Below are 21,300 nucleotides of genomic sequence, written 5' to 3'. Positions count from 1 at the left end.
ACTATAAAAGGGAGAGGGGGTAGAATAAACTGAATATTAAAATTGAAAATCCCAGTGGATAAAGGAAAGACAGACAGAATACATAAAAATCATTTATCATTCCTGTGAGGGACAGGGGATATCGCGAAGTCCCTCCCCTCCTGAGTTCAAGCCCATCCCCGAGCACAGGGGAAAGCAGAGAGAGTTCCGATTCCAATGGGGAAGCAGGAAGTCGTGTCCGAGGCTCAGGCAAGGTAGAGGAGCCAGGGTCCCAGGTGGGACAGGAAGGGGCGAATAAGGGGGGGAGACCCATCCCCCAACTCCGGAATTACGCAGAAAGAGGAGGGGAAAGAGGATGGGTCTGCCAAAGCTTTTGTGTTGGAGAAAGACGCGCCAAAAGCCATTCGGAGGTTCTGGAACCGACTGACCACATCACTCCGTGTAAATAGCAATGACTTCAGCACTGTAAATACGCAGCACCAATAAAAGAATAAAATGCAGAGCTGCGTAGCGTCGTTACTCTGAAGTAGCCCACTCCGGCCACTGTGACAGCAACCTCCGAATCCTTTTTGGGGCTACTTTGGAGTTGCCGGGATGAGCGTGTCAGAGGCGGAGAGATGGCGGCAGATCGCGGAGAAAGCCCAGCAAGAACTGCAGCAGCTGTCGCTGCAGGCGCAGGGGGAATTGAAGGCAGCTAAAGAAGAGACTAAGAAGGTCCAGGACGACCGGCTACAACTTGCGGAACAGGTGAGAGCGCTACAGGAAAGAGAGCAGGAATTAAGGGCGGTGGCGGTAGACCTCCAAAACAAGCTGGATGCAGAGAAAAACAAGGCGGGAGGGGCACCCCAAGTCCAAGTGCTGCCAGGAAGGAGAGCCGGGACCCTAGTAAGCAAGTTCAATGGAGACCCGAGGGAATATCAGGGCTTTGAGACTGAGATTGTGTATGCTCTTGAGCTGCACCACGATGAGTTCCCTGATGATGAGCACAGGGTAGCGTTTATTGTGGAGCACCTTACCGGGGCAGCCAGGGAGTGGCTAAGACCGTTAATCGCAACAAAGAATCCTTGCATGAAGAATGTCAAACTATTTCTAGAAGGTTTGAAAACGATGTATTCGTCCGATAGTCATATGGACCAGACTAAGGAGGAACTTCATAATTTACGCCAAGGAAATATGACAGTTCGCGCGTATTGGGCGAAATTCACCATGCTGGTGCACAGATTGGGGTGGGAACTAGAGTCACCCCCAATGCAAGCGGCGTTCTACTTGGGGTTGCATGAGGAGGTGAAGGATGAGCTCTCGAGAGGTCCAAAGCCCAGTAATATGGATCAGCTGAGCAAAGCGGCTCTGGCGGTGGGGGTGAGACAGGAATCCCGGTGGAGCGACAAGCAAGCAACGCGCGCAAAGCGGGCTTGGTTCCCACGGTCACAGGAGAAGCCACTCCCCCAACAACCCTTTCAAGCCACGCCTGGGGCCAGCCAGGACCAGGAACCCATGCAGATTGATAGCGCGCGCGCGCGGGCTTTTCAAACCCCAGCGGCGCCAAGACGCAAGGAGGGAAGGGGTGGGAATTGCTTTCTCTGCAACTCCCCCCAGCATCTCGTCAGAGACTGCCCACATCGCAGGGAGTGGCAAGGAAAGGCGGGAACGGTTGTGCCCTCCCCCACTGACGCAGCACCACAGCAGGGAAACGGGAAAGCCTGGCTGCAGGAGACAAGGGGCAGCAGCCAGGCACAGTCAGCAGACAACAGCCCCAGCCCACCCACCCGCACAGAGAGGAGCAGAGCCAGCCCACCCCTCCCAGAGCAGGAGTGGTTCTAGAAGTGACGCTCACGCTCCCAAATGGCTATCCCCTGACGGTCCTCGCCCTAATTGACAGTGGGGCGTCAGCGAACTTCTTCTCGAGAAACTTTGCAGAAGAGCACCAGATCCAGCTTCTGCAGCTGGATTTTCCTCTGCACGTGGCGACCATTGACGGCAGAGAGCTGCTGGGAGGGGCCATCACTCATCAACCCCCCCCCCCATGAAAATGACGGTGGGAAGGCACTCAGAGACACTGGCATTCAACGTCACCACCATCTCAGACCCCCCCATCGTCTTGGGCATGAGCTGGCTGGCACGCCACGACCCCTCCATCAGTTGGCACCAGAGATGCATCACTTTTGGATCGGACTTTTGCCTGGAACATTGCATGCAGCACCAACCAGGGGAGGGGCCTCCCATAGCCACGGTGGCCACCATGCACGTCAAAGGGGGTGAGGCGATACCCAAGCCGTACTGGGACCTGCAGGAGGTCTTCAGCGAAGCGGAGTCCGACCACCTACCCCCACACAGGCCTTTTGACTGCCAGATCAACCTGGTGCCAGGGGCAACTATACCCCCAGCCAAGCTGTACGCCATGTCAGACCAGGAACTGGAGGATCTGCGCGCTTTCATCGACAAGAACCTCAAGCGGGGGTTCATCAGAGAAAGCAAGGCAGCAGGGGGCAGCCCGGTCTTCTGGGTGGACAAGAAAGACACGCAACAGCGCCGTCTTGTGGTGGATTTTAGACGGCTGAATTCAGTGACAGAGCCAGTGGCTTTCCCCATGCCCAGAGTGGATGATCTCCTGACAGCGGCACGCAGGGGCAAGATTTTCACCAAGCTAGACCTGAGGGGGGCGTACAACTTGATCAGGATCCGGGAAGGCGATGAATGGAAAACCACGATGTTCACGCCTCTGGGCTCTTTTGAATATCTGGTGATGCCCTTCGGGTTGCAAGGGGGCTCAGCATGCTTCCAGGCCTTCATGCACCACGTCCTGGGGTCCCTCCTCTTCAGGAAATGCTTGGTCTTCCTGGATGACATCCTTATCTATTCCGCTGACCCAGTGCAGCATGTGAAAGATGTCAGGGAGGTGTTGCAGCGCTTGAAGGAGAACCACCTGTATGTGAAGCTGGAGAAGTGCAAGTTTCACACCAAGGAGGTGGACTTCCTGGGCTACAAGCTGTCAGACAAGGGGCTGGCGATGGACAAGGACAAGGTGCAGGCCATCCTGGACTGGCACAGCCCCAGGACGCGCAAAGATGCCCAACGCCTACTAGGCTTCGCCAACTTCTACAGGAAGTTCATCAAGAACTTCTCTCGCGTTACGGCTCCCATCACTGACTGCCTGAGAGGCAAGCAGAAGTTCAGGTGGACACCAGAGGCGCAAGCAGCGTTCGAAAGCCTCAAGAGGGTGTTCGCCTCAGACCAGAACCTGTTCCACGTGGTTCAGGACGCGCCCCTACGCGTGGAGACAGATGCTTCTGATAAAGCTGTGGGCGCCATTTTGTTGCAACTGGACGCCAACAGAGAGTGGAGACCCTGTGCCTTCTTCTCCAGGAAGTTGACCCAGCCAGAGCGAAACTACACGGTGTTTGATCGGGAACTTCTTGCGATCCACGCTGCGTTCCAGCACTGGAGACACTTCCTGGTGGGCGCCAAGCACCCCATTCAGGTGTGCACGGACCACAAGAACCTGGAGTTCTGGAGAACTGCCAGGGTGCTCAACCAGCGGCAGATACGGTGGGCAGAGTTCTTCTCGAACTTCAACTTCTCCATACACTACATCCCGGGAGAGCAGAATGTCAGGGCGGATGCCCTCTCCCGCAAGCCAGAGTACATGGAGGAGGAGGCGCCACCGGCACCCAGGCACATTTTCCCCCCGTCAGCATGGTCCTGCGGAGCAGCAGTGGTGAGCGAGGCAGAACTCACAGCACTGACGGCAGCGGATGAATTTGCCAACCGCATCTTCAGAGAACTGAGAGGGGGGGGAGCAGGCAAAAGACTTTGCAGAACGCAGGGGGCTGCTTTTCTACAAGGGTGCACTGTACCTGCCCACCACCCAGCTTAGACGTACGGTCCTCAAGCAGATGCACGACAACCCAACGGCGGGTCATTTTGGGAGGGACAAAACCGCTCACCTAGTCATGAGACACTTCTGGTGGCCAGGGGTGCGGGAAGATGTTCGAGACTATGTACGGGGCTGTGACACCTGCCAGCGGGCAAAGGTGGTCAGAGCAGCGCCACCGGGATTGCTGGAGCCCTTAGCCACGCCACACAGGCCGTGGGAAGTGGTGTCCATGGACTTCATCACAGATCTGCCTTCTTCCAGGGGCAAGACCGCAGTGTTGGTGGTGGTGGACCTCATGTCCAAAATGTGCCACTTTATACCGTGTGCCAGGGCGGTCTCTGCAGAAGAGACAGCCAAACTGTTTGTGGATCACGTATTCAGACTGCATGGATTACCTTTAAGGGTTATTTCGGATCGTGGCCGCCAATTTGTTTCCAGGTTCTGGCGGCGGCTCATGAACCTCCTGCAGGTGGAGGTCAGCTTGTCGACGGCTAGACACCCGCAGACCAATGGACAGGCGGAGAGGGTCAACGCCATTCTGCAGCAGTACCTGAGATGCTACGTCAGCCAGCGGCAAACGGACTGGGTGGATCGCCTGCCACTGGCAGAATTTGCCTACAACAATGCGGTGCACGTCTCCACAGGGGTGTCGCCCTTTAAGGCCAATTACGGGCGCGACCTCAGATCTTTCCCAGAGAGGGAGGGGGAGGAGGAGGAGGAGGGCCCACAGGCTGAGGATTGGGCAGAGGAACTGGAGACGGTGCACCAGCAGCTCAGAGAACACTTGGAGAGAGCCAAGGAAGCGTACAAGAAGGGGGCAGATCGCCACAGGCGACCGGGGGAGGTCATTAGGGTGGGGGACAAAGTTTGGTTGTCCTCGGAGGGCCTTCCCATCAGAGGGAGGTGCAAAAAGCTGGCGCCCAGAAGGTTGGGCCCCTTCACGGTCACGCAACAGGTCAACCCGGTGGCATACAGGCTGGCACTGCCAGAGGACATGAGGGTGCACCCAGTGTTTCATAGATCGCTGCTGTCGCCGTACAGGGAAAGCAGCAGGCTCCGAGGCAGCGAACAAACCCCTGAGGGAGGGGGGGAGAGAGAAGGCAGGGAGCAACTCAATGAGGCCACGGCCATCCTGGACTCAAGGAGGGGGGTGGGGGGCCTGGAGTACCTCATGGCATGGGAGGATGCTCCACCGTCCCAGAATGAATGGGTCCCAGCCACTCAGATACAGGAGGAATTCCTGGTAGAAGAATTTCACGCCCTCTTTCCCCATAGACCCAAGCCCTGGCACATGGAAAGGGAGGGGGAGGGGGAGGAAGCACGGGAGAGCAGTTCACCATGGCGCTGGGAAGCGGAGTTTGAGGAACCAGAGGATGAGGTATGGGTGTCACCGAGATCCACCCAGTCAGAGGAAGGAGCAGATTGGCAGAACATTTTTACCCCTACCAGCTCTGACGCCACGGACTTTTTGGGATTCCCGTCCTCCCAGGCGGAAGGGGGGGGCTCGCAGGACTGGGGGGAGGTGTTCACACCAACGGGCTCGGAAAGCACTGAGTTCTTAGGCTTCCAGTCGTCACCGACACCTGGGGGGGACCTGGGGAGGGGTGAAGGAGAGCTTGGGAGGGGGGTGGATGTGAGGGACAGGGGATATCGCGAAGTCCCTCCCCTCCTGAGTTCAAGCCCATCCCCGAGCACAGGGGAAAGCAGAGAGAGTTCCGATTCCAATGGGGAAGCAGGAAGTCGTGTCCGAGGCTCAGGCAAGGTAGAGGAGCCAGGGTCCCAGGTGGGACAGGAAGGGGCGAATAAGGGGGGGAGACCCATCCCCCCAACTCCGGAATTACGCAGAAAGAGGAGGGGAAAGAGGATGGGTCTGCCCAAGCTTTTGTGTTGGAGAAAGACGCGCCAAAAGCCATTCGGAGGTTCTGGAACCGACTGACCACATCACTCCGTGTAAATAGCAATGACTTCAGCACTGTAAATACGCAGCACCAATAAAAGAATAAAATGCAGAGCTGCGTAGCGTCGTTACTCTGAAGTAGCCCACTCCGGCCACTGTGACAATTCCTAACCAACCAATCAATCAATCATAAATGACTAGGACACTGAACAAAATAGGAAATGAGAAAACAAGGTATCACATACCAATTGCAAGGGACTGACTTCTCTACGATCTCCAACATTTTCTGCTTCTCAGAAAAGGCAACCATCCTATCGGGCAGGACAGATATTAAAAACTGTACCTAACACAGGCTCAAGCTTCATCACATGCTGTTTCCAAGACTTTTAAAAGAAACTAAAAGCAAGCCTAAGGCTGCAGTCCTGCTCTCACTTACCTGGCCGTTAGTCCCATCAAACTCAATAAAACTTACTCAGATGCGTATAAGATAGCGATCACACCCATGCCAGTTAAAAGACCAGCAGACAATGCAGTGACTTAAAACAGTTTAATGTAATTCCAAGACAAAGTGTGATTACATTTCTACACATATACAATATGCATATGTGAGTTTACAAATTCTGATTAATAACTCGTTTCACCTCAGAGACCGAAAAAATGATCAAAAAGAAACTGTGAATAACAAGCTATAACATAGTTCACCACAACGGGGGCCCCTTTCTCACCCTACAGTTAGTAATATTACAATTAAAATAACTATATTCTTCTATAATGCTTTTTTCTGTTAAAATCATCTCATAAATTTACAATGCTATTATTAGTTTTCAAGTCTAATATAAATTCACTCCATTTTTCTACAACGAAAATGATTATTAATTAGAAGCACACAACATCATGATGAGAAACACAAGCATTTTTTTCCTTTTTTTTTTAGTAGCAAGAACTTGATTGGTTAAGAATTAGTTTTCTTGTAAAACATTCTAAAGCCAAGTAAAATATCCATTCTTATAACATACCTATAATATGAGACTAAGGAATAGGTTACATATAGTTCTACAACACGTCAGTTTCTTTTCTGGTTTTTCTTTCCCCCCAAAGACATTACCAGAAGAAAAGAAAACAAAAAAGTAACAAAAGTGGGAGGAAAGAAAAGAAACAAAGGGGACAATTCACAGAAAAGAAAAAAGAAAAAGAAAAGAAACAATGCACAAGAAAATACGGTTGCACACAATAATTTTCACAAAGTTTTAACATGGATTAACACTCAATACAGAACCGTACAGTGAAAGAATACAACCAACCAGGGCTTTCATGGGTTTTTTTGAACTGAGATGATACTGTATCTAGAAAAAAAGCAAAAGCCTTACAAATATAAATCAGGTGAAAGGGTGGGGAGGTGTCTTTTCTTTCTGCATTGGAATATATTTCAATAATTTTGCACACACACCCTTTTTTTTAAAAAAACAATTTTAATGTAGTATCTGTTTTTCATTCAATTCAAAGTATACTGGGTTTACGGGAAATCAAGAGGCATAAAACATCCCTTCAACTATGGTTTAAAAGAGTCCATATATTCACAAAGACCTTCCCCAATTTTTATTTTAACTACCACAAAAAGATTCTAACGGCCAATATATCTTCTTTCTTCCTCCCCTTTCTAATAAAGCTATTATTTCCCCCCCTTTTGAAAGAAAAAAAAATACTGATTTTGGTATAGAATTTTCAGATTATACATTCCAATTCTGTCTGTGTAAAAATTTGGCACTGGGAAATGCCTAGCTTTATATTTTTAACTTTGCTGGTAAAGCACAAGGGATGAGGAGGCGTTTTCTGCACCTCAGATAGCCGTGCTGCGGAATAGCCGAGGGAAATACCACCTCAGAAAGGAAAAGGAAAATCCCAACATGTACAGAGGAAAAGAGAGAAGCGCTGCTTGCAACCACCCCAAATGAAAGCAGGGAAGGCTGGATTTCCCTTTCTGAGGAGACGGCTATGTTAAAAACTCCTTTGTGCTTTACAGACTCCAAGCCCAGGGTTTGGAAAGACAATCTATAGCCCTTTCAGTGGGGTATGCTGATATTTCCACGACTAGGGTTGATATAAAAGGGGAAACGAGTGGTTGCTAAGGGCGGCAAAAGAGTGATTCGTTGTTAACCGTGCCCAAGGGCTAGGGAATCCCAACCTCTACCAGTTTTCTTGAGGCCTAAAATCCTAACAGGCTTCCCAATAGGCTTTCAAAATGGCGGCACAGCAACATGCCAAGTTCACTTTGGTAATGTGAGCTATACTGTGGAAACCATGGCTTTAAATTGGCTGAAGGGGCCGGGGAGCTCCCCCTGAATCCAGTGGGAGCACAGATTTTAACAAGGACCTAAAAACAATCTGTTCCTCGCCTTTTCCTTGTAACTCCTTAAAATGCCAGTGCTGAACAAATGTTAGGAACTTTGCTGAGATTGTCAGCTCCACAATGAAGCCCAGCTGTTTGGATAAAGTCATTTTTGTGCCAGTTCCTGTATATTTATTGTCCTAAAAACACCTCTTTGCCCAGCAGAACATTTCCATTCATTGGTTACTCGGACAGTAAGAAAAAGAAACCCTCACACGTCAAACAAATATAAGTAGGACTCAACGAGAAAAACGAAAGCCAAAGACCGTTTGCGTCCAAACACATAATTCGCGACAACTGATAATATGAAAACGAAGCAGCATCCGATAAACTGTCATTGGCTGATAGGCAAATTAAATTTACAAGGTACTGGTCAAGTTCTTCATATTTAGCTTAGGGGGTTTCCAAGTGACAAATGAGATAGGCTGCATGATTACAGAATTATACAGCACTGCCTGTCATTGTTTCTCAAAACAATCCAAGGATTTGTTGTCTCAGTACTTGAGGACTTAATCACAGGTTTCCCAGCTGTGAGACATGTGCATGGGATGCTGGTAGCTAGTTCTGCATTGTAAGATTTCCACGGATACAGCTGCCAATTGATCAACCCCAGAAGGGTTTGGGAGAGGCATACCAAGTGCAAGGCTTCCAAAAAATTTCAGGGACAGGTAAATGCATAACGCACCTGTGATCCATAATTGCCATTTTTACAAGGAAATTCTAAGCAGGCGGTTCTGCTTCCCATGATGATAAAGCTGGCAAACCCCGCGGAATTACCCACCTGTGTGCGCACGAGCTCCAAGCCACTCGCTATACAATTGACCGCTTGCTTTGAATACTTGGTTCTCACGATAGTTCTGCCTGTTCAGGTTAAGATTTCAGCGGTTCTAATCCCACGCTTTACCCAGAAGCAAGTCACAATGTGTTTGTTGGGGCTTACTCCTAGGTAAAGTGTGTTTAGGATGGGAGCCTAAGAGAAAGAGCTAGCTGGGAATTATTGTGCTTCCTGATTCGTCCCCAAGAGCTTCAATTATTATTATTTTCTTCTTAATTAAAAAATAAATAGGTCATTTGTTGGGCTTTACTTGTTAATATGTACGGAGTGATTTGCTCCTCTTAACTTTGGAATTATCTGGTCTGACCGTCTACCTACTATGTTATATCTCAGAACAGAATGTACACATTGAAGACACCAGTTCTACTTAAAAGAGAGAGCGCGCAAAAAATCAAAATGTTAAAGGGACAGCAGTGTTGAGATTCTGAAGGTATAATTAAAACAGAACATTTAGTTAGAAAGTACCAGTTTCAATGTAAACTATAAAACATCATAACTATAAAATGCAACCAGAAAATGTTTAGTAGCCACAGTCGGTTGTTCAGTTCATATTGGTTTAAAATGTGATTCATTACATATCTTCGAGAAGGTCGAAGCACTTTACAGTAGCTATGAACATATATAATTACATGTGCATTTCAATATCACAATTAATTAAAATACATAAAAGAGTAATTTAATCCTTGGTTTCATCGTTTTATTTTTAAAGAATCACTCAAAGCAACAATGACCAGGGCGGGCATTTTAAGATATATATATATATTTAATCGCAAATTCAAGCTGGCTACATGTTTGTTTGTTTTTATTTTTAAAGGCTAAAACCAAGATGAATGCCCACGTTTGAGGTAATTATTGCCATTAGGTCACAGTTTTTTTGTAAGAGAAATATTTTAATCCTTCTTTATCTATAAAACGTGTTGATCAAAATTATGGAATCCTTGTTGAACCAACCGGGATCCAGAATCCTGATCAGGTGGGTTTGCTTCCAATGGAGTCAGTGAGCTCTAGAAAGTTAGAAACATCTAGAACACAGAGTCTACTCTAGAACCATAGCAAAGAAGCAAAAAGTAAAAATACAAAAAGTAGTGTAAAAAATAATAATAAAGAAGGATGGCAAATTCATATATTTTCTAATAGAAATTCCAGACCAAAGTACTTCAAATTTCCTCAAAATGTACTGGCTTTTTAACAAGTTCTCTGTTATTATTAGCTCCACCCCAGCACCTTTAGTTAAGTTCTTAGCTTTGTCCTGAAAGTGAGACATTTCATTTGCTTTCAGCAGTGTTGCCCCACCTCTTTCATGAAGGAAGGAAGGAAGGAAGGAAGGAAGGAAGGAAGGAAGGAAGGAAGGAAGGAAGGAAGGAAGGAAGGAGAGGCCTGTGGGTAACATTCACACACAGATATTTGTGCGAACTAGCATGAAACTTTCCCTACAGCTGAAGAGTTACCAGTATACTAGAGATGCCGCAATTTCTATCAGTGCAGTAAAAACATCACATTTGGGAAAAAATGCTTTTAGTATTGCCTTTCTTAGTTTAACTACATTAAGCAAAAGATTAATATACACCTTTCCTTTTCTTAATATGCACACAAAAGTCTGGTATAGCAGCACTGCTAAAACTGGAAGGACAATACTAACCCGTACATAAGAAATGAGAGTTTCACTCTTATTTGCTATATTTAGAAAAAAACAAGCTATCGGAGGCTCCTGACAACTTCTGCTAATCGCCCACTCAAAACGACACACTTGCTACATATATGTTTCCTTCTGCTATAAGAGCTTTTTTCCGTTTTGTCTGTTTACATTCAGTGGTATTATTCTTATTCTTCCGCTGGCCCAGCTTGGCAAATCCTGCAAAATTCACAGGCACCTAATGCCCTGCAAATACATAAATATCCCTGTGTGGTTATTCCCCCACACAGCTGACTGATAAGAATCCAACCCTTAGGATGACAATGATTTAAAGAAAAGCTACAACACGATCCAGCCACTGAGTGTGATGGTTAGAACAAAGCAGCATACACAGAAGGGCCATTTCCCAATACTCTCTCAGCATGGCCCGGTACTAGAGCAGCAGAAATCAGCTTTGCCTGACGGAAAATATTGCATAAGTGACCTGGAACTCAACAACGCACAATATGATGTCACTATAGTACAGAGTTGGATGCGGGGTACCTTCCTCTGATTGACACTTCTGGGTCAATAAAGTCTTAGCTTATGTACCAGGAATTTTATACAGTAAGATAAGACAACAGTAAGACAGTGAGAACTGGAAGTGTGGCTCAAGAGTGCCTAGTCCTTTCTCCTGCTGCAGGCGCAAAGACCAATAGTGTGCAGGAACCGACAGGCATATGTCAAGAATGCTTTGATGGTGTTTCCTGCTCGGCAGGGGGTTGGACTGGATGGCCCTTGTGGTCTCTTCCAACTCTACGATTCTATGATTCTATGATTCTAAAAACCAGACACAGGAAGGGGCAGAGAATGCTACCTGCCCCACACCAGCATTTAGGAACCTGGTGCCTTGGTGGTGACCCACAGCTCCTATCAGACCCAAATAGGGGTCATCTCTAGAGATGGATTATTATCTTTACCAGCACTGGCACGAAACTTCGCCTAGTGGATGAGGGTCACAGTAAGGTTTGCACAGCAGCAGCAAATAGGACCGAATTCTCCCAAGCAAACTTCTTCAAACGCAATGGGTTAAATAAAATTTTAAAACGTGTGACAAACGTGGAAGAACAGAAAGAAAAAATTGTATTCTGTAGCATGTCTTGACCAAAAAGTCACAACATGTGCCTGGGGAATCTTGAATGGACATACTCTAAGGTTCATGTTTTTTTTTTTTGTTTTTTTCTTTGGTTAAAGAAAGGCATGGGTTTAAATTTTCCTTCAAGTTTGGTAAACCATAATTTATTTCAAGCCAAATTATGAGGTATAGTCCCTTAAGAATACAGAAAACAATGGACAGGAGCATTCCTTCATTGGCCTGTGAGCTGGTATGAAGGGGAGGGTGGGAAGATGAAACTATGTTAAGTACAGGGCCAAATTCACTGAAACTGGAAGAAGTTCAAAAAAATGCATTTAGGTTGCAGTCCTATGCCCACTTACTTGGGAATAAGTCCTATTGAACTTAAATGAATTTACTGCTTTTGAGTACAGTAGACATGTATAGGATTGTGCTGTCAGCTGAGAAAAGATTTAGGGGAGAAATTATCCAGGTCTCTAATGACATTGCTTTCATTCATTAAGCAAGCGGTTCCTTCACTGCATACTGTCATTTGGAACAGTACAAACTGTTAAGAATCGCAAAATAAAAATAATCTCTGCCTCCTTCATACGTGAAGAAACTGCTATGGGAAAAGGCTTATTATATCACCGTGTCAACATGAAAATGTACACTTTCAGAGGGCAGCAACCTACTCCATTTTACAGGCTGCTTCCTTCTAAAGTTCACACTACATTAAACCATTTCTTCTCTGAGGTGCTGCAATTTTACTATGCACTCCTATACACCCCTACACGGAAGAAAGCCCCATGGAGTTCAATGGGACTTCCTTCCACAGAAGTGTATCTAGGATTTCAGCCATGATTTCACCTAGATGCTAGTGCTGTTACACCACTGTTGTTAAACAGTCACTTTCTCTCATGGGTTTTAACCAGACGTCTTCATGGATCCACAAAAAGCCTCCAAAGGACATGCCCCAAACAGCAATATTTCCTTTTCACTCCCTTCTTTCCAGTTGACTCCAGCAAATTTAAAATAAAATTAAAAAAATAAAAACACCAGCACCTTACTATGATTATGTGTTTGTTTTCTGTTTTGTTTTTTTAAAAGGTTCAGAAAAGCACTGTTTGCATCTCAGCCTGTAGAAGAAACTCAGAGTTCTCCCTTAGTACTGCAAACGTCAATTTCATCTCGATTTAACTACTTCCTCGTTCACTCTGGCCTCTAAACTAATCCACCCTCTGACCAGCCTGGGATTTATAGCCAGTCCTTTTTCCAACCTAGCTTGAGAAAAACACACATCTGCACAGTCTATGAATTTGTCGCCACTACTGTACATCCGAAGCCCTTCAGTCTCCTGTTGTAAAGAAATCAGAACCATTTTATGCTGAAAAAGAGAGCTGCGCGCACAAATATCCAAAACAAAGCAAAACACACAACTAAAACATTTCAGTCTATGTAATTAAAACCAATCCTTTCTTGCCACAAACCAGTCAATCACTTGCATTCCTGATAAACCAATGGAGATGAATTAATCAAGTATGGCGTAATGGTGCTCTTGAAGAACATGCTCTGCAAAAAACAAACAAACCCCATGTTTTGGAAGAGAAGCAACATTCTCAGTTGAGTGTTAAAAAGGAGAATAGGATGGAGGTTCTTAAAAATATAAAAACCATCTTTGTGTACAACTAGCAAAACTTTAAAACATCACAAGTACCAATAAGAATTAATTGTGAAGAGAAAGCATTAGGTCCTTAGGGAAGGAGGATATGCAAACTATTTTTGCCACACAATCAAGCTTTTAATCTTGAGCAATGATCAAGGACAGAACAGACAACCATACCTTAGACTCAGTCTCTGAGTTTTTTCAGTTTTCAACACTCCACAGCTCCAGTCATTGAACCATGCACTTTCTTTAACTGGCACCATAAATATCATCACACTTGGTTGGCACTGCAGAACCTCCCCACTGAATTTCTTACAGTGGTAAACTTAAATACAAATACTCACACCTTACGTTTATTACAGGAATGTAAAGCATTCTCTGAGTGGTGCAGCCACAACAGGACTTTGGGACAGAAGCCTAAGATCCCGCTCACAGAATGAGCAGCAAGGCCCCCAAATGCAGCAAGCCATATCACATTACAGTCGTACATTGGAAGTCGAACGCAATCCGTTCCGAAAGTCCGTTCAACTTCCAAAACATTCAGAAACCAAAGTGTGGCTTCTGATTGGCTGCAGGAAGCTCCTACAGCCAATCAGAAGCTGCACCGGACGTTCGGCTTCTGAAAATCGTCCGAAAACTGGAACACTCACTTCCAGGTTTCGATCGTCCAGGAGCCGATTTGTTTGGGAGCCAAGGCGTTTGAGATCCAAGGTAAAGGTGAAGGGACCCCTGGACCATTAGGTGCAGTCGCAGACGACTCTGGGGTTGCGGCGCTCATCTCGCTTTACTGGCCGAGGGAGCCAGCGTACAGCTTCCGGATCATGATCCAAGGTACGACTGTATAAAAGAAGTGACCTTAACACATGCTACCATCTCAAGACAAGGCCCCACAAGACCATTTAGAGCCAGCGCGTCTCATCACTTGAGGCGAAACAGGAACCACTTCCGCTGCAGCTGTGCTACCTGTCCTGCCTCTGGCAGAAGTAGTGGGCAGGCAGAGTGCCCACGGGGATGTTGCCTCAGGTGGTTTTGCCGCCTGAGGCAGCTGCTTCACTCCACCTCATGGGTGGGTCAGGCCTGAGACCATTAAATCCAGAGTCTTAACATCCCCACCGCTTTCAACCCGGTAATAAAGCCTTGCTTATTAAGTTCTTTGATATAAGAGAAATGCATCAAACATCAATTCCTATAATGCAAGGTCAGTCTACATGATTCCAGTATCCTTCTTAAATCCAGTTCTGAAGCTAGAAGTAGTTGTTTGGCTTGTGCCTAAAATAACACTCTTCTGAAATGTGAGGATATAACATAAAGGTATCAGAAACTGCAATGGTATGCCATTGTTTAACAGTCACAATATGGCACTGTTCAGACCTAATTTGGGGGGGGGGGAATGATTTGCTGCTATGTGAGTGAGGTGCAGAAAGCCTTGGGGGTTACACACACACTCTCCTTCCCTTCTTCTCTTTCATGCACCAGAAAAGGAGATTTAGATGCACATGTTTCAGATTTTAACCTATCCACAGTTCCTTGCTGTGTTCAAACTCAGGGAACTGAAGCTTGTTTAAGCTACAGTTAGCGAAAACAGGCCAAAATCAAACCATGGTTTCAGATCCTGGCTTGTTCTCACTGACCAGAGTTTCAACAAACCACAGCTTCCAGAGTTCAGACATGATAAGAGAATTGTGGTTAGCTTAAAACAGGAATGCTTCTGAGCAACTCCTTGCTTGTGTGGGGAAAAAAGCGAGAAGGGGGAAACTTGAGAGCCCAGCACTTGCCATAGCTCATTCACTTAGCAGCAAACCATGGTTTCCTGTTACAACTCAACTGGGTCTATAATCCTGCTTCTTCCTTCATGTGATCTAGACTACCGTAGTTTCTCAACCAGTTTCCCTGTTCCTCCCTTTCCCTGCAAATCCTACATGTGTAACAAGCATTCTGATGCCACTGACACAGGGGGGGGGAATCCTACTTAAATAACAACCATTCACCTATTAAGAGATAATAATAATAATAATAATAATAATAATAATAATAATAATAATACAAAGAAATGCATGTGCAAGAGTAAAACAAGAGTAAAACATAATTATAACACATTAAAATTAATAACAATCAAACAACAACAACATAACAAAGTTCTTCCTCTCAATGACACATGCACATGAAGCTTCCACTCTAGATGTGATAGGATAGGGGAGGAATGAAACGTGTAACACTGAGAAATTGGGGAGAATTATTTAATGGGATAGGAACTGGAAAGAGTTTTCGCCAGAATGTGAAAAGGTAAGGTGCATGAACCAATGAAAGATCAGACTAGGATTTACATTATGATGTTTAGTGGGGGGAAGGAAGAAAACAAGAAAACCATATGGTGCTCAGTTTTAAAAGAGAAAAAAGAGGGTTAATTTGAGGGTTTTGTCGTAGGAAAACAACTGTGTCCAACCAAGTATTCATGGTGAGAGCTCGTCCTCACTCCCTCCAGGCAAAACACGAGTGCCCGCTTCAAGATATTACAACTGTGCTTGTCTTTCTTGCCAACTTACCTCTTGAGAAACCTTTTCGCCTTTACCACTCCTGGGATCCCTCCCTCTTCTCTCAGCTAACTGACCTGCCATATCCCAACATCTTACCATATTGCCTAAACACTCCTTTGTCTGAAGTCACAAATACAGCTGTTGCGGTACTGAGCGGCTATGCAGGCAGACAGGCCTCAGACCACCGATACAAGTACATCTCCACAGGGAACAAACGACAACGACAACAATAATACTAAGCACTGACACAGCAGAAGCACCCACTTGCATTGGTGTAGCGTTTTACGGTTTCCTTCTAAACTTTGCTTCATGGTACAAAAGCTTCTCTTTGGAAATTTGATTTGTTTGTTTGTTTGTTTGTTTTAAAAGAGCGTTCAGATTATTCGGAGCTGAGGATACAGAGTCCAGATAGCAAACCTGAACAGTGATTAAAATAAAATATCCACTATACGAATGAGATGGTGGGGGGGATGAAGAAAGCACCACGTGAGCCACGATGCGTTTCATCACTGTGTCTCTAAGTCAGGCTTACCTCCAGCATTTCAATGGGCAAAGGACCTTCAGAACACACTGCCTAGAAGTGATCAACTCCCTTACCGCCAGGCATTGGGCTCAGGCCTCCTGCTAAGGTTGCGTAACCCAGTCCAAGGTAGTGCCAGTGGCTTTGCCCAAGTGCCACGTCTCCAGAAAAAAAAACAACTTCTGGAGCAAACCTGAGTCTGATGCTCTAGAAACAAGTCCTCCCAATTCTCTTATTTCTTTTCCCCTCACTGAAAGCATTCAAGTGAAAATATATATACAGTCTGTCCCAGCTAATCATCTCCCCCCCCCACCTCCCCAGTCCAGACATAGGAATTTAACATGAGGTACTAAGTGTTTCTGATCCAAAGCAAGCCTGGCCCCACTCACCTACCCTCTTCTTATGTTTATGCTTTAGTAAGAATACTAAGCTGCAAAGACTAAGCATCCTGTCAGAAAGTTCAATCTGTAACTCCACCAACAAAACGGAACTATTTGGAAAGCTGCTTTCGGGCCTAAGAGCCAGCCTGGGTCCTTTCAAATTCCCATTTCCACCTCGCTCCAGTCAAATTCCACACCGCCCCTCTCCCTCGACCTTCGCAACTTACCCAATAAAGATGAAAATAAGAAGAAGAAGAATCAAAAAGTCTAGAAGAAGGAAAGCAACAATAAAGAACAGTCAAAAGAGGAAAAAAGAATCGAGATTAATTTCCAACCAGCCTCAGTCAGTTTCTAGGCGTACCAGTGGAAGTAAACCCTTAAAACTGCAACTATAGTTTGGTAAGGCACTACAAGGGAATGATGTAAAACTAAGACTGTGACAGTTTGCAATGGCTGTGCTGAGGACCACACCACAAGAGAAGGCAGCATCAAAGTGCGCCCATGCGCACATTCACACATACACACACTCTCTCACACACACTCACATATATACCTGGACAATCACATTTGTTACATGCCTATGTTATATCACTTTTTTGTGCAATCACATTGAGGAATAGTCTATTGGTATCATTGGAATTTAACACAAAGTAGAAAAAAGGGTGTTGTGTGTCATATAGTGCTACATTCTACCAAGGTCAAGCTAGAACTACTCCTACACTAACAGCCCAATCCTAAACACTTGGGTTTGTGTTATCTGCTCACAATACGGGGCAGCAATGTCACAGCAATGTTAGTGTGGCACCATGCTATGTGGCGCTGTGATGGGTTAGCTACCAAGCACAGTCCCAATGTATGCATTTATCTGCTGGAGCAGAGAACGTTAGGATTGGACTGCAAACGGTGAAGGGTTACCCAAAAGGAAAGAAAGAAAGAAATATTCCAGAGTAAAGAAGATGAGATTCTATTGTACATTATTAAATACGCTTTTCTTTTAAGAACAACAATTCTCAGGGATTTATCCAGGGTGCTTAAGAGTAAGAACAAATATCTCTATTGCCCCTGATTTCACCCAATAGTGTTTTCTGCTGTGTGTGTGTGAGTGTGTTTCTCTAACCTGCCTCTACTGCCAAGCCTGAGAATGAGGGAGCTGGAACAGTCCAAGCACCTCTCATCCTATGCTCACCCCCGCTCTGCTTTGTCCTCCCAACAGAAAACACATCACATTTTTCATTGTTCCTTTATTTTGGGTTACAGCAACCAGTGCAAATGACAAAAGCGATAACCCTTTTGAAATTCTGGATAAATCCCTAATTTGTATGCTTCTTGGTTTTAATTTAAAAATATATATATACCCAAACACCTATGAAACTTTGTATTAGGAGGTTTTGAACAGCAAATTCCTAAACGTAGTCAGATGAAAATAATCTGTAAAAGTTCTACTGGGGAAGTTATCCAAAAATGGGACCAGACAACGGTGGCCCCTTCCACCTTCTCCCACTACGTAGTTTGGTGCAGAATGTTTTTTTTTTTTTGTTTGTTTTTTTGATTTATCTTTTTTCTGTTCTTTTTCCTTTTTTAAATAAAAAGCGCAGGACTGGCATCGACTCGGCTCTCCTTTCCGCTTCCTCAAAGTTTCATCTGTTCAAGTTTCGTTTGAGCCTCCCATTGCATTGTTTGCTCGCCTGCGGTGTCCTTCAAAACAAAAGCAGCCGTGTTTCCCTCTCAGCGGGAGCCGCTGTCGTTTCCCCATCTGCCGCCCTCTCATTCCAGCGTTTTAGATGTAAGGGTACTGGTTGACCTTGGTGGGGCTCAAGGGGTATCCAGTGTAGACGGAGGCTGGAGACGCACTGATATAGGTCTGGTGGGCGAACTGAGCCTGATACTGGCTTGGGTGGATTGTGGGTGATGGAAGGACGCGAGGGCCCATGCTGACGGGAACCTGGTGGACGATGCTGGCTGGGTACGTGGTGTGTTGGACAGTGTGGCGGGCCGACCCCTGGGAAGCCACCAAGTGGGCCACCGTCCCCGTAGAGCCCAGAGCCGCTGGAGCAGTGTATGTGTAGAGATGAGGCTGCGTGGGGAGGTGGGCAGCTGCAGCCGCGGCCAGGTGGGGGTGGACCGTACCGTGGCTGGGGCTGTTGTGTGGGAAGGAATAGGGTGCCTGAGCAATTGTCGGAGTGATGTAGGCTTGCTGCCGCCGGTGACTCCCTGTGCGATCTGTCGTGATGTGCTGCTGGGCCTGTTCAGAGAGGAGCGCCAACAAAACGAGGGTGAGGTTTTAATCGCCACAGTTCTCAAAACCCGCACAACAGCATGCTCTCGGGAGTCTTAAATCTCAACCTATTTTCTATCCCTGTCCATCATGCACATTTTCTGGATTTCTGGCTTCTTTGACAGTCACAATTTCTCTCCTGCCTGGCAAACTGCATTTCCCGCAATGCTGCAACCATTCACTGGTTCGATTCCTGCAAGGGATATCTGAAGTACCTGTATGAGTGCTCAATTCCTAGCTGGGATGCACGAGCACCCTGAAATTGTCTAAAGAGAGGCCCCAGCATTCAAGGTGGCAAGATGCTCTTCTTGGGAAGTGTTTTGGCCACTGTCGCCCTTGTCATTCTACCTGCCATCCCAAGCCCCTTGCCAGCAGCCGGTAAGATTTCTGGGCCTCACCAATGGTTGCAGGCACCTGAACTTGGCACTCACTTTCATGAACATCCTTTAAAAAGATACATTAGCTCTGTTCCCAACCTTACTTCCCAACTCTTGGGTAATCAAAAAAGCAGCAGCCTCAGGCTGAAGAACGAGGGAGGGGGAGAAGGAATGCAAGGGCTTCCCATTTCATCTGCTGAGAAACCCTCAAGTAGCAGCAACAATTCTGTCGAGCTACCTGAACTGTTTCCCTCCCACCCGGTTGTTGTAATAGTCACTTTAATTACAACTGGCTGGTTTCTTTCTTCCTCCACCCTCACCACCCTTTTTTCCCTTGCATGCCATGCCTTTTCAGAATGTAAGCCTAAGAGCAAGAAATGTCTTCCTCTTGCTTTGTTTTGGGGTTGTTGTATTTTCACGCCACTCTGGGAACACTTTCTTAGCTAAAGAGCATGGTGAAAATGCTTCAAATTAATAAAGAAGCCCTGCATTTGAAGCCAGATTAGCACAAAGAAATCTGCGAAAGCTGGTCTGAATGAAAACAAGCAGTCTCCTGTGGGTCATGCCGCTTCTTGGGCAGTCTTGGAAAGATTTTGCAGGAGCCTCCTGCCTGCCTGTTCTCTCTCCACACTCTCTTTGCTTACCTGGCTGAGATTAAGAGGCTGCTGCTGCTGGAAGTGTGGTCCTGGCCGCTGCTGCCTGTAGGCAATGGCTCCAGACGAGCTCCCTGAAGAGTGACCGCTGGTGGAGGTCACGATGCTGGAGGACTTCGACTTGTAGGAGGACGAGTGGTGACTGGTGGTGACTGCAGCAGGGGAAAGAGCATGCATTTATGGTGTCATGCATGCCTAATAGTCATCAGAAGCCATTATCTTAAGGCAGGCTTCCTCAACCTCGGCCCTCCAGATGTTTTGAGACTACAATTCCCATCGCCCCTGACCACTGGTCCTGCTAGCTAGGGATCATGGGAGTTGTAGGCCAAAAACATCTGGAGGGCCGAGTTTGAGGAAGCCTGTCTTAAGGCCATTCAAGACCTGAGGGGCAACTCTCTCCCAAGGCCATGCGTGGTGGTACCTGACACACTGAGCTGGTTCACACAACACACTAACCATGAGAGCATGCAAACTTCCGGAGAGGAGTCTGCAGCCACTATGCTCCCTCCCCAGGACTTTTTGCTGCTGCATGGTGGTAAGGTTTGACTTCCCACGCTGTGCTGTCAGGAACTCATGGCTGAGATCTCTCCTCACTAAACATGAGCCGTAGCCGAGAACAAACGTTGGGTACAGCTTGTGGATCATATGGAGAGAACTTTAAACACTATGAACTGCTAAGCCAAACCCCAGTTTAGCCTCTCACATCTGCAAATAAGGAGCAGGGAGAAGCAAAGCGTTTGCGAGCACCTTTCCAGGATGTCTGCGGTGGAGTCTGCTAGGCATGAAATAACTTCTAGGGACTCACTCCACCACCACCACCACCCAAAAAAAATGCCCCTGCAAAGTCCCTTGGTCTGTATAAAATGAAATATTTCTGTACCACCAAAACAGGAAACCTGTAGCCTCCCAGATGTTGTTGGACTCAAAGCTCAATCACCAATGACCATAGACTATGCTTGGGCTAATGAGAGCTGGAATCTGTGCAAGACTGTTGGACATTGTTCTTGTTGGTTTCAGAGGGATTTAATGTATTGCTATTGTATCTTATTTTTACTTGTTTGGTACACCTCTTTGATATGTCTGAACGGAGAGTGGTATTCTTTAAATTCTAAATAGTATTAGGAACAACAACAGCAACAACAACATCTGAAGGACTGCAGGTCCCCCACTCCTGCTGTATGACATGAACAAAATGCAG

General features: G+C 46.4%; 1 protein-coding gene across 5 annotated transcripts in view; it reads right to left on the bottom strand.

Moving 5' to 3' along the window:
- Positions 1-6,283: 6,283 nt before the first annotated feature.
- HIPK2 (homeodomain interacting protein kinase 2) overlaps positions 6,284-21,300 on the bottom strand; it is a 170,242-nt gene continuing 155,225 nt past the window's right edge. For all 5 annotated transcript variants that reach the window (XM_035127475.2, XM_035127476.2, XM_035127474.2 and 2 more), the window contains exons 14-15: positions 20,094-20,254; positions 6,284-19,039 (exon numbers count right to left, since the gene is read on the bottom strand). In XM_035127475.2, coding sequence (XP_034983366.1) covers positions 18,575-19,039; positions 20,094-20,254 — 626 coding nt within the window. In that variant the 3' untranslated portion in view covers positions 6,284-18,574. The remainder of the gene's footprint in view (positions 19,040-20,093; positions 20,255-21,300) is intronic.

The sequence above is a fragment of the Zootoca vivipara genome, chromosome 10 (assembly GCF_963506605.1).
Source record: "Zootoca vivipara chromosome 10, rZooViv1.1, whole genome shotgun sequence".
NCBI classification, from domain to species: Eukaryota; Metazoa; Chordata; class Lepidosauria; order Squamata; family Lacertidae; genus Zootoca; species Zootoca vivipara.
This window is presented reverse-complemented; position numbering and strand designations above follow the sequence as displayed.